This window comes from Octopus bimaculoides, chromosome 14, assembly GCF_046866305.1.
Source record: "Octopus bimaculoides isolate indiv1 chromosome 14, ASM4686630v1, whole genome shotgun sequence".
Taxonomy (NCBI): Eukaryota; Metazoa; Mollusca; class Cephalopoda; order Octopoda; family Octopodidae; genus Octopus; species Octopus bimaculoides.
The window spans coordinates 20,096,016-20,108,515 of NC_142941.1; the positions used below are offsets into that span (position 1 = coordinate 20,096,016).

The 12,500-nt window shown below is 35.0% G+C and overlaps 1 protein-coding gene across 6 annotated transcripts in view; it reads left to right on the forward strand.

The window, feature by feature from the left end:
- Positions 1-12,500, forward strand: part of LOC106874076 (uncharacterized) — a 29,777-nt gene that overhangs the window by 15,559 nt on the left and 1,718 nt on the right. For 5 of the 6 annotated variants that reach the window (XM_089362482.1, XM_052972732.2, XM_089362479.1 and 2 more), the window contains 2 exons: positions 2,499-2,581; positions 10,136-12,500. The exon at positions 10,136-12,500 is cut by the window's right edge and continues 1,718 nt beyond it. In XM_089362482.1, the coding sequence (XP_089218608.1) occupies positions 10,580-12,500 (1,921 nt within the window). In that variant the 5' untranslated portion in view covers positions 2,499-2,581; positions 10,136-10,579. Of the gene's footprint in view, positions 1-1,394; positions 1,419-2,498; positions 2,582-10,135 lie in introns of those variants that run through there. The other variant, XM_089362484.1, reaches the window with a different exon arrangement.

Below are 12,500 nucleotides of genomic sequence, written 5' to 3' on the forward strand. Positions count from 1 at the left end.
CCAGATCTAAATTGTCTCACCTATCCTACAATGTCAATCTAGAAATAAACAATCACATCAAAAACGCCTAGCTACAAGATAATGCATGATTAATTCAAAACAATGTGAATAAATGAACATTACATTTGACAGAATAATCTGAATGTTAAAGAGATTAAAAAAAAAAACGGAAGGCAATAAAATATACAGTAAGAAAAAGACCAATAATGATTAATTTTTTTTCCCCATTTTGTGTTGGGCTCATATATCAAAACCTATTTATTTCATTGAAGACATTTAAGATCATCTTTTTCACACTTCACTGCATTACTAGGTAAGGATGTCATAAAGCTCAAGAAATCTCTATCATATCTCTAAGCAAGAATTCTTTAAATTGTTTTTTAACCATTAGGCTTTGCTTTCTCTTTACTCTCCAATGATAAAAAAAAAAGTAGCTTCTATGCAGTTGTTTGATTTTTGCTAGAAATATTAAACAAATCTTCCTCAAATCACATCTTACCATCTCAAATAAATGTACGATGAATGATTATAGTTCGTCATATATAAAAAGATAGGATGGTCACAACTGAAACACTCCCATGTTCATATGTGTTCTCAATTAGAGATGAATTTGAACTTAACAATTTTCTCCTGATGTCTATCCTTTTCATTTTATAAATGTCCTACTTAATCATTCAAAGTATAATAAATGGTCAAACCATGCTACAATATCTTAATTTTATCAGTTAATTGTGTGTGTTGAAATTACTTCTATTGGATATACTTTGTTTTTCTTTCCATCTGTGGCAACTTTTTATTTATTATAAATTGTGAGAAGTGATTATATTATTTATTGCATATTGTAGATTTAACCTTTTAACATTCAGCAGTCAAATCGTCCAACCCATGCTAGCATGGAAAGCGGACGTTAAACGATGATGATGTTTATTTCATGAGGTGTTATGCTTATTTATTCACATTGTTTTGAATTAAGCATGCATTATCTCATAGCTTCAAGATGTTGGTGATATATGATTGTTTACTTTTAGAATGAAATTGTGGGTTAGGTGTGAGAGGTTGGATCTGGCCACTTTGAACATAAAACATGTAGAATATTTTGGCCAGATATGGCTGGCTTAAATCCTAAAGGGTTAAAAAAAAATAACTTTAAAAAAAAAATCTTTTTCCCCATTTACTTTGTATGAATTATAAATTATTCACTTTTTTTTCTCAGCTGTTGTTTAACCCAGGCCAGCCCTTTTCTGAACAGACACACCTTCATTCCAGTCATGACATCACATCCTTCCACTAACTAAGCAGGGATGGTGTATTTAAAACTAAGTCTTAATGTTTTTAAGATGTTAGGGTGTGATCTGAGAGATTTCTGTCAGCTTGAGCGACTGATTAGAGGCTTCATTATTAGCTCCTTTACCACTGAGGTCAGCTTTGCCTTTCTTGGTTGATAAAATAAGTATCAGTTGAGCACTGGTGGGGTCAATATAATTGACCTACCCATCTCCTGAAATCTGATTGCTAGCCTTGTGCCAATATTTGAAACTATTATTAGCTGGATTTTCCCTCCCTCAACCCCCCCCCCCTGCCCTCACCCCAATGACTGGAGCCAATTTCCAAATGCCCAAGGTTTTATTTCTGTAGCTTCTTCACTTGTATCAGTAATATTTCTAAGCTGGTTGAGAATATCCCACGTTCTCATTTTTGTGTTTTCTATAGATTTAAAACCCTGTGTATGTCTGTAGAATCATTTTGCATTAAAACCTTTTCCTAAATCATGCCCTTATTCATCCGGTCATTTACATTTCTCACAGTGGATATTCTCCAAGAGATGTAGATAAGATTGTCTTGACTTACATCTCCTTTATGTTATATATATATATATATCTATATATTTATGTATATATATCCTCATACCAATGTAACCTCATTTATCTTATTTATATTTCTCCACTCACCCCATTACCTGTGTTAGCTTTCCCTGAAAGAAAATTTTTGTTCTATTGCATTGAAGTTCAATTTAATACAATAGATGTAGTCAATGATTACTTGTTTCTACTACATCTATTATGTAGATAGTCTTCTAACATGTCCGTCATCAGAATTTACTCACATCCTTCTGTAGAATCTGATTAATCAAACTTTAGTTTGTCGTTCCCATAACTTAGTATTTCAGTGAACATATATACCAATAAGAAAATACTTTTGTTGTTTATATTTAGCTTACTTATCGTAAAGAAATGAGGCAGAATTACTTGGTATGTGTGCTTACTAAGAACTCAGCTAATTCTTTGCTCCTTCTGAATAGTTCAACAGTGTGACCTCTTTATTATTACTCTTTTAAGGGCACTCAAATATCAGAGGACAAAATGGTTCACTTATAAATCTATTGTATTTATTTGAATGTCTACTACTTTGCATGTGAATCTGTAAACTTAGAGAAGTTTGTCACTTCTATGCACTGTATTTATTATTATTATTATCATTATTTATTTATTTATTTCTAGGTTCTGCCGTTGTGATTTTACTTGAAACAATGAAGAAGAAATTCCGTTGCTGATCTTCCTTGGGGAATTACAGATAATTTGAAGTAAGTGTACAAAAATTTCATTTAACCAGCGCCAATTATTCATTCTCACAAGTTTTCGTCTCTATTCTAATTCCCTACTTCTTACTTTGAAATCTTCAGCCAAACCTCTTAATTATAATGCTTAAAATATCTTGTGTCTGATTGTTCTTCTCAGGGTTTTTTTTTTAAGTGTAACCCTTTTGTTAATATATTTCTGTTGAGACACTCTGTCCTTACTTCAATTAGTTTTAAATATCATGTAGAATTTAGTAAAATAACTTTGTTATTTATTAAGCTGATGTTTGTAACATAAATTATCACTAAGCTTTGATGGAAGTTTTTAGTTCAGAACTTTTGAAAACATGATGTTTGACGTTTGCACTATAGAGCCAGGGACATTCTCAGACATGTTGCTTATCAAAAGAGTTAATAAAGAGCTACAGCTGGATGAGGCATTTAATATCAAGCCATATACCTAAGGATTCACAGTGGACTGAATCCATGACCAAAACCCTTCAATACCATATGCCAAAGTTTGCCTGATTGCAAATAAAATAGAATAAAATTCATTTATATATGCATGATGCATACATACAAGTTCAGTTTTGAGAGAGATCAAAACAATTAATATTGAAGATAAAAATAGATAACCTACATTAGTAGTGTAAGAAAGAAGTAGAATAGAGTTTTATGTATACACTTGGCCTCAACAGTTTTCTGATTAATTCATTTTGTGTACAACAGTGAGGTTAATGGCTTTCTAAATCAGATAGTACTATAGGTGATAATACTCACTGTCATAAGCAACGAGAGCATTGGATGATTTACTAGTGTTTCAATAGCTTGCTCTGTTTAATTCAAGTCTACAAGTTTGCTTGTGGAATTGATGAGCCGATGCTGTTCTCAAATACAAAATCTTTGAGTGCATTCTCTATGATTCAAAGTTTCCTAATCTGACTCAATCACTTCGCTCTTTAGCATTTAAATCAGCCATATCCAGCCATTCTACTTGCTTTAATGTTCCAAACCATCCAGATCTGGCCTCTCACACCTACCTTACAATGTCATTCTAAAAAGAAACAATCACGTCTTTGAAATCATGAAGCTGTGAGATAATGCTTGATTAAGTCTAAACAATATAAGTAAATAAGTAGTACAGTTGACAGAATATTGTGAAGCTTTTGAAAATATATGTCATCATCATCTCATCATTGTCATTGTTTTAACGTCTGTTTTATCATGTTTGTATGGGTTAGATGGGAGTTTGTTGCGAAAGAGCTTTCTATGACTGGATGCACCTCATTTTACCAACTTACATCCGTTTCCAGGTTGGGTAATAATCTCCCAGTCTATCAAACAACAAACAGCTTGGACATGCTTTTGTAGTAGACTGCAAGCAAATGACACTGATAATCAAGCCATTGTTTACTGATCAAGCAAACAAAGACATGTATAGACATAAAAAATACCAACCCACTCTCATTCACACAAATACTCACACACGACAGATTCCTTTCAGTTTCCATTTACCATATCTTACTCATAAGGTTTTGATCAGCTCAAGGCTATCCTAGAAGATACTAACATAAGTTGCTATACAGTGGGACTGAACCCCAAACCAAGAAGCAAACTTCTTTACCACACAGAAATGCATGGGTACACACACACACACACACATATACACACAAATACAATATCATACTATTTCTCTCTCTCTCTCTCACACACACACACATGCATTACAATGGTATGCTTTGATACTGTACACTTTACCAGACGTTTCAACTCAGTGTTCAATTTCACATTCCACTTCTATATCCTGGTTGTATTATAACCTTAGTATCTGCATAAGGATAAGCTAGATTGTTATAAAGACAAGTTGTGTATTAGAAAAATCACATGACCAAGCGTTGCTATTTTGAAAGCATTTACTACATATGTTTCAAGTTGTTACGTAACATCAGTTAACATTTCAAAACAGTGTGTGGGGGTGTGCAATACAATAAGTTGGCTGTTGTAGGAAAATATATTTATATGGCCAGACGTAATTGATGTATTGAATAATAGATAAAATTTGGGTTAAAGCGTTGTTTTGAAAAATGTGTTTTTGCCGGACTGTGTTATTACTATTTGAAAACCCCAGCAACTGACCAAATACATTTTTGTTTTTTCATAGCTTGTTCCCTATTCTCTAACTTACCTGATGAGCTGAGAGAAGACTTTTCCAAAAGTATTAGTAACATAAATGAAATAATCTTATGATAGAAGTGCTGTAGCTTAGGAGTAAGTTTTCTGCATGTTGTCAAAAATATGGTTTCAATTCTCAACTAAAATTATTTCACTTATGTTGCTGAGATCTTTTGGAAAGTCTCCTCTCAGTCCTTCATATAAATCAGAGACCAATAGGGGAAAAGCAAAAAAAAAAAAAAGATAAAATAAATAAATAAATAAAGGTATTTAGTAAGTCAAATTTTGTTTTTGTTTTTGTTTTTGTTTTTATCCTCAGCTTCAGAGGAATTTTTAAATAGATTTGAGTAACTCCCCAAATAGATCTGTAAACTTCCCTCTTCAAACTGACAGGCAATGGTACAGTTTTGCAAAAACTCATTTTCTAAAACAACACTTTACTATCCAAACTTTATTTATGACTCTCAGTGTACTTTTGGCCACTATAAACATCTTTTCTTAAGAGAAAAATTATCGTGTTCATGCCCTTCCCATGGACATGTAACTGTGGCAGTTCTTGTCAAAAATGGAGACTTAGATGCAGCAGTACTTGCCAAATTCTTGCTACCAAGTTGCAGACTGACTTAGTCAACTGACAGTTAGTACCTACTAGACTAACAAACTAAAAATAAAAGCAATACTCCAGTGAAGCTTCTGCATCATGACTCAACTTGTTTGATTTATAGGACAAATCTGTTGATAAAGTCCCGAATATCTTGAAAATAGTGACTCTGTATTTCAAGTGCATATTCCTAGGACTATATGATCCACAATAAGGACAGCCCGCCAGCAGACAGGAGTTATCAACACAATGTTATGTTATGATCCAAGTACTATGTCTATTCCAGTAGAGTTGATTGGTATTACACAGTAATATAGGCATGATGTTTTGTTGATCTTTAACACCACTGCAAGATTCATTTTGAACAACCTAAAAAAAAAAAAATTATTTGTTTGGCTCTAGGTTTTACTTATCTTATCATTGCTCATGTTTAGCCCCAAATCAACTATGACGGAGCAGATTTATGTTAAAAAACATTCTAGACATGATCATCTCGTTGTTAGGTGTTGCATGTCAAGGACTATATTACCCAATGTGTCCATTTTCAAGTTGATAGAGCACAATTTGAAGGAAACTTGGCTGTTATGTCTAGCACGTTGAGTGACTACATATAAGTTCCCTGGTATTGATTTTTATATAGGTTTTTGTTAAATATTTTGTGTAGTGGGAATAACTAACTGCATTTGATCCTTAATTATATCAGCTAGTATTGTTTTTCTACTCTCAAAGAGTTGTAATGAAGTTCAGCTTTATTAGAACCTGAACTTGGAATCCTAAAGTGAATTTAAAACTAAATGCTGTAATAATTTAGTCTGGTATTGTGCTGATTAGATATTTTCCCTGCATTGCCTTCTTTCATTATTAAAAATGTGTAGATTTACTTTTGATACCCACCATTGCATATATTTATAACCATGTTGATGTTTGTGGCACTCCGTCGCTTACGACGTCGAGGGTTCCAGTTGATCCGATCAACGGAACAGCCTGCTCGTGAAATTAACGAGCAAGTGGCTGCGCACTCTACAGACACATGCACCCTTAACGTAGTTCTCGGGGATATTCAGCGTGACACAGTGTGACAAGGCTGACCCTTTGAATTACAGGCACAACAGAAACAGGAAGTAATAGTGAGAGAAAGTTGTGGTGGAAGAGTACAGCAGGGTTCGCCACCATCCCCTGCCGGAGCCTCGTGGAGCTTTAGGTGTTTTCGCTCAATAAACACTCTCAACGCCTGGTCTGGGAATCGAAACCGCGATCCTACGACCGCGAGTCTGCTGCCCTAACCACTGGGCCATTGCGCCTCCACTTATTACCATGATAAGCAATTCATTGCCATCTTTCCTCATAACCTTGTGGTTCATGTTCCATAGTTATAGCTGTGTGCATTATTTCAATTTTATTTCTTCTGCTGATGAGGAAGAAGGGGAGCAGTATCAGTTGGTTGCCCTTTCCCTCCCCTCCCAATCATTTATAGACTTCATAGACCCTTTTTGGAGATTTAAAGGCTTGAACTATTTTTCAAATAGGTTACTAAACTTAGTTACCTAAGTTTTAACATCATCTCCTTTGAAAATAGTCACCTTGTGCAGCAATACATCTGTCCCAGCGTTTGTGCTACTTTTGGAATCTGGTGAGTCAAGGACCTTCTGTAATGTGCTCTTAATCTTGACAATAGTGTTAAAATGCAATCTTTGAGCTGCATTTTCATCTTGGGGGAAGAGATGGAAGTCCACAGGTGCTAAATCTGGTGAATAGGGTGGGTGCAGAAGTAATACCATGTTGGTTTTGGCAAGACACTTGTGAGGGTGACATGGTGCATTGTCATCATGAAGAATCCAATTCTTCATGCTCCACAGATCCGGTCGCTTTCACCAAATGTCCTCCCTCAAACACTTCAAAATGTTACAGTAGAACTCTTGATTGACTGTCTGGTCCTGGAGGATGAATTCTTGATGCACAATACCACTGGTGTCAAAAAAAAAAACAAAAAACAATGAGCATGTTCTTGATTGAGTAGCAACTCTGTCATGCCTTTTTCAGCCATGGAGATGAAGGGCTCTTCCATTGTGATGACTGCTGCTTCATCTTTGAACCTTGTTCAGTGTCTCTGTAGCAGACTTCCCAAGTTTAACACAAAATGTTACATTGGTACATTGTTCCAACTTCCTGTCCATGACAAAAATCGCAGATTACAGCATACACGTGATTACGAAAACATAAATTTCACAACTTTCAAAGTAAACAGCATGAAGCAGTCACTTCAGTCTGTGTTAAAAATATGTCTCTGAAATACTTTTCTTCTTATTAATATATGCCATATCACTCATGAATGGTGGACAGTCCTGTATTCCACATAAGTTCACAGACATTCGACCTGTGGACCTGGCCACCAGTCTTCAATGTCCTCACAAGGTTATAAAGAAAATGTGCAGTGACAGGTTGATCTGTTCAATGAAAACACTGGCATATGAATTTTAGCCATCTTTAATTGTCTGGGGGAAAGATCCATATAATAACTTGTTTGATATATGATTGGCATAAGAGATTTTAAAAGCCTTGTGTAGAAGTCAGGTGTATAAGCCATCTAGTGCTTGCTGTTGAGTTATCACAAAAGACCAGCATTCAGAGCTGTAGAGCAGAACAGATTCTGCTTGGCCACTTGTATCTTAATTTAACTAGTAGGTAGTTCAGTTGTTTGTACAGATGATTGCTCATCATCAAAACTGATTGATGTATCGTATAATAGTTTTACTTTTGTAGATGTGTCATATAATAGCTTTACTTTAGTAAAATTGTGTTTGCTAGGCAGATAGCTTTTACTCGGAAGTAAATGAGAGAGAGAGTGCAAGAGAACTGTATTTTATTAGGGTTTTATATAGGTTTTACATACAAGTACAAATTTGTAGTTCACTTCAGACAAGTCTAGTCTAGTACAGACTTTAATCTTAATTTGAGCCGTTTCGTTTCATTTATACTTCATACCTGTCACTTTGGAAGCCGTCATTAGGCTGCTAATAACACAAAGACTTCCTTTGGCTCACAATCTCTTAAAGTTTATAGAAAATTTTCACTTATAACGACTTACAAACTACTCAGTTGAAGTACCTTATGGCCCTGAAGAAAAACACAGTATGTGATGGTGCCTGATCATTATGGGACTTTCTAAAAATAGCTTCAGTGAGTTTTAAATGACAAGTCATTTTGAAGATTAGATATCTAATCATTTTTTGACTCATTTAATAAGTAACTCATGTTACGATATTTCTCTCAGATTTGACTGGAGTCCTTCAACAACAAATCTAGGAATATATCTCTTTCTCCCTATATATATATATATATATATATATATATATATATATCCCTACTACATCCAAGAGAAAATAAGTTGATTAACAGGCAACATATTGTTAAAACTCTTCAGTATAATATTTATATTAATATATTTTGTGATGATTTTCATTTAATTACATATGGATGATGATTTAATTGTTCACATAGCAAAATGTATGAGTAGTGTTGATACTACTACATTTTTCCAACTTCTCTTCAGCCACTCATGGAATATTTAAGCCTAGCATTATAAGCTAATAAAACAATTGCCTCCTTCCTTTGCCTACAGTGGCTAGCTGTACATCCTTATTCTTCTGATTTACAGTGAAGTGAACCAAGTTAATAATCGTTTTGTTTTGCTGTTGGTTTTTCCCCTCCTTCAGGATGTAACTCAATGGTGGTGATGAGATACTATGTATCTCACTTTCTTCCACTCTTCTGACTCAGCTACAATTCTCTCCCACTGGAAATATTTGTTATTTCAGGTAGTGTCCCTGTATTGCAAAAACTACGTAGACAAGGTGAATGAGATCAATGAAACTAGTGCATAAAAATGTAGGTTGACCACATTTTTGCACTCTGAGAATCTCTCTCATAATGGCTACAGCATATTTCAACTGTATATCCTGTTGCCAGTAAAGTAAACTTATATGTGGGATGGTGACATAGAGTAAATAAAATCGAAAATTTCCAAGTGATTCTGTTGTCAAAAATGTTTTCCTTGTTGCTCTGAATTGGAACAACAGCTTTTACTATTACAATTACTGTAATGTTTCAGTCAGTTGTTTCCTATGCACAAGTGTAGAAGCTAGCAAAAGATAAAGCAAATATTGGTATGCACAAATTTAGGAAGCTATTTTATCTAACACAGTTAACTCAATATAATCAAACAACCACTACAGTTGAAATGATTTTCAATTCTTGTTAACTTTTATATGTCAGTAACTTAAGACTTATAAAGTATCATTTGCTTACCTTTTGTATGCACCAGTCACTCAACATTTAAAATAAACTGCATACACAGGCATTTACTTCAGATGACCACTGTTGTTCAGATAAATATTCTGTAACTGGTTGAAATAATGTAGCGAACTCAAATACATGGAACAATGCCTACAAGTTTTGAATTTAATCATTCTGTGTTCAGTATTTTAAGCTCAGAACCTCTCTGCCTTCATTGAAGGACAAATAGATAAGGAGAATGTAAATCTAAGCTTGCTAATGAGGCTTTAACTTTTTGAAAGACTCATCACTGATCAGTGTGATGTGTTTTATATCTTAATTCTTGACTGAATTAGAGAATTTTTTGAAAAAAGAATATCAAGCCTACCTGAGGATTTTTCACCCATCAAAATTTTCTAATTTGAACCTCAAATGTTGGTTTTTATTTAAAATTTATAAATGTAGTTTTTCATTTTTATTTGATATTAATTTTTCTTCTTTGAAATTCATTTCAGATTCCCGTTTCTGACCATATGGGTGTATATCGAACAAATGCTGATATTTCATACCCTGTTAGAGTCTTTCCTTGAAGAGTATCCACTGCCTGTTCTAACAACAGAATACCAGTTAACCATTCTTCTCAACTATGGTATAGTCCTTTGATATGGTTGCTAGCCTGTTAAGAAGTAATTTCTGATATATCTAAGCCATATCTTGACTTCAGCTGCTATCTGTTCTCTGTACACACCTACTTCTCCATTTTTGGCACCTATTCCATATATTACTCAACTCATGCCTTTACTTACTGTACTCACAAAGTGGAAAGTTACTCTACTAATATACTCAGAGTAAAACTTTAGACGCATTTTCATGCTTTCAAGTCCTGTGTGATTTATCAAATACATACGTTCTTAGATATTCCATCCTTTTTCTTCACACTCTCTGAGTACAGATTGGAAATGTCTAGTTTATTTTCTGTTGAAGACAAAAAACAGAGAATTATGAGAAACATCGATATAGAGCCAAGTTGTAGCCGGCCACAAGGTACATCGAGTAGAATTAATGATCCTGGAAATTATCAGTTGTCACAGTTAAGGCTCTCAGAACTGCCAGTTACTCTGGAGACCAATGAAGAACCTGCTCCACATCATTCCGCCCCCTCAACAGTGCCCCTTCATCGTGGTCAGACAGCATCATATTTACACTGTTACCCCCCACCAAAATCAGACTTTTTATCAACCCTTTCAACTGACATGGTCCGTCATAGTTCCAGCAACAGAGACAGTCATCGTAAAGATATTGGTCAGTCAAAAAGTTCCTATAGTATATATGAGAACAGTGATTCTTCAAAAGAATGGAAAAGGAAACCAGTGTCACTGCCATCAACATCTCACGTAGACCCATGTAGTATGCCTATACCAACGAGTATGGGAACTAATAAAAATAGTCATCATCATGGAGATTTTAACAGTGACTCTTTAACACCATTGGAGGTTAGGAAAAAAATGCCTGATGGAAGTGGCCCTAGTGATATATGTCATCGTCAGTGTATTTCTGATATTCCCTTTAAGAAAAGACTAGCCAATCGATCTGTGGATATTGGGATTGTTCAAAATCCTGTTGATGTTGCGCTCATTGAGCAAGGACTTGAGAATCAAATAAATATTGGAATTGTTGAGAACCCTGTTAATATTGGAATATTAAAAAACCCTAACAGTATTGAAAATCTTGATAATTATATGGAGCCCCTCAACAAAGTCTGTGTGGAGAACGATCGGTCAAAACCAGTTTGTTGTAATGAATTGGTTTCCAAATGGCTCAAGAGCCATCCAGCTAGAATTAACAATAGCAGTAGTGTGAAATATTCTCGGGATATACCAACCACACTGCCAAATAAAATGGCAGGGAGTTTGGAAAACCAAAAAGTCCATATGAAGCATATTAGTATTCCTCAGAATTGTCATTCTTCTCTAAACAAATATGATAAGCCTGGCTGTAGTGGATTTTTGGAAAGGGAAGATCATCAAATGGGTATGAAAGATCAAGCAGGAAACGGTAATGATTTCAGGAAAGCAACACGCCCAGAAGCTGCTAGTGTGTGTTCAACTTCAAAGTCAGACTGTGTTGACAGTTTAAGGATGCGTGAAATGGATGTCAGCCATAGTCACAACACAGCATCATTTCCAAATGGGTTTGAACATAGACTTAATAAATACAATAATAGCAGCAGCAATAGCACATATAACCTTAAAATATGCCACAGCAATAACAGCAGCAGCAGTAACACTTCAGAAAATAATTATAACTTTTCGCGGGTTGACATGTACCCTATAAATATCATCAAATTAGATGATTTTAAGGGTGTCTCAGATTTTCTTCGAACTCTCAATGAAGAACCTAATAAGAAAAAGAAGACTGGTAATATAGGTAATGCCATTCCAATAGAGAGTTCTAGTAATAATAATTGTAATGGTTGTGGTGCCAGTAGTAGTAGCAGCAGTAGCAATAACAGCAGCAGTGTGGGTCCTAGCACTAGTGATGCTACACCAAATTCAAATACTGGTGCTCTTGTTGCTCCAGGTCCAAGTAGTCGATTTGCCAATGTCCTTAACTTGAGTTTTAATGAAAACTTGGACAGCTTCTCCAAAACGGGTAATAGTGAGTGTGCTGCAAGTAGTGGTGTTGGTAACGGCAGCAGCAGTAGTGATAGTAACCTAACTGCATCTGAACGCAGTGTAGATTGTGTGGTCAATCTCAGCCAAAATATCACTGACAACTGCAATAATGGAGCAAAAACTGTGATGTCTATAGATCGACCAAGTGGCAGTGGAACTAGCTCTGGCAGTATAATTAGCTCCACATCAAATGTCCATCCTTCTA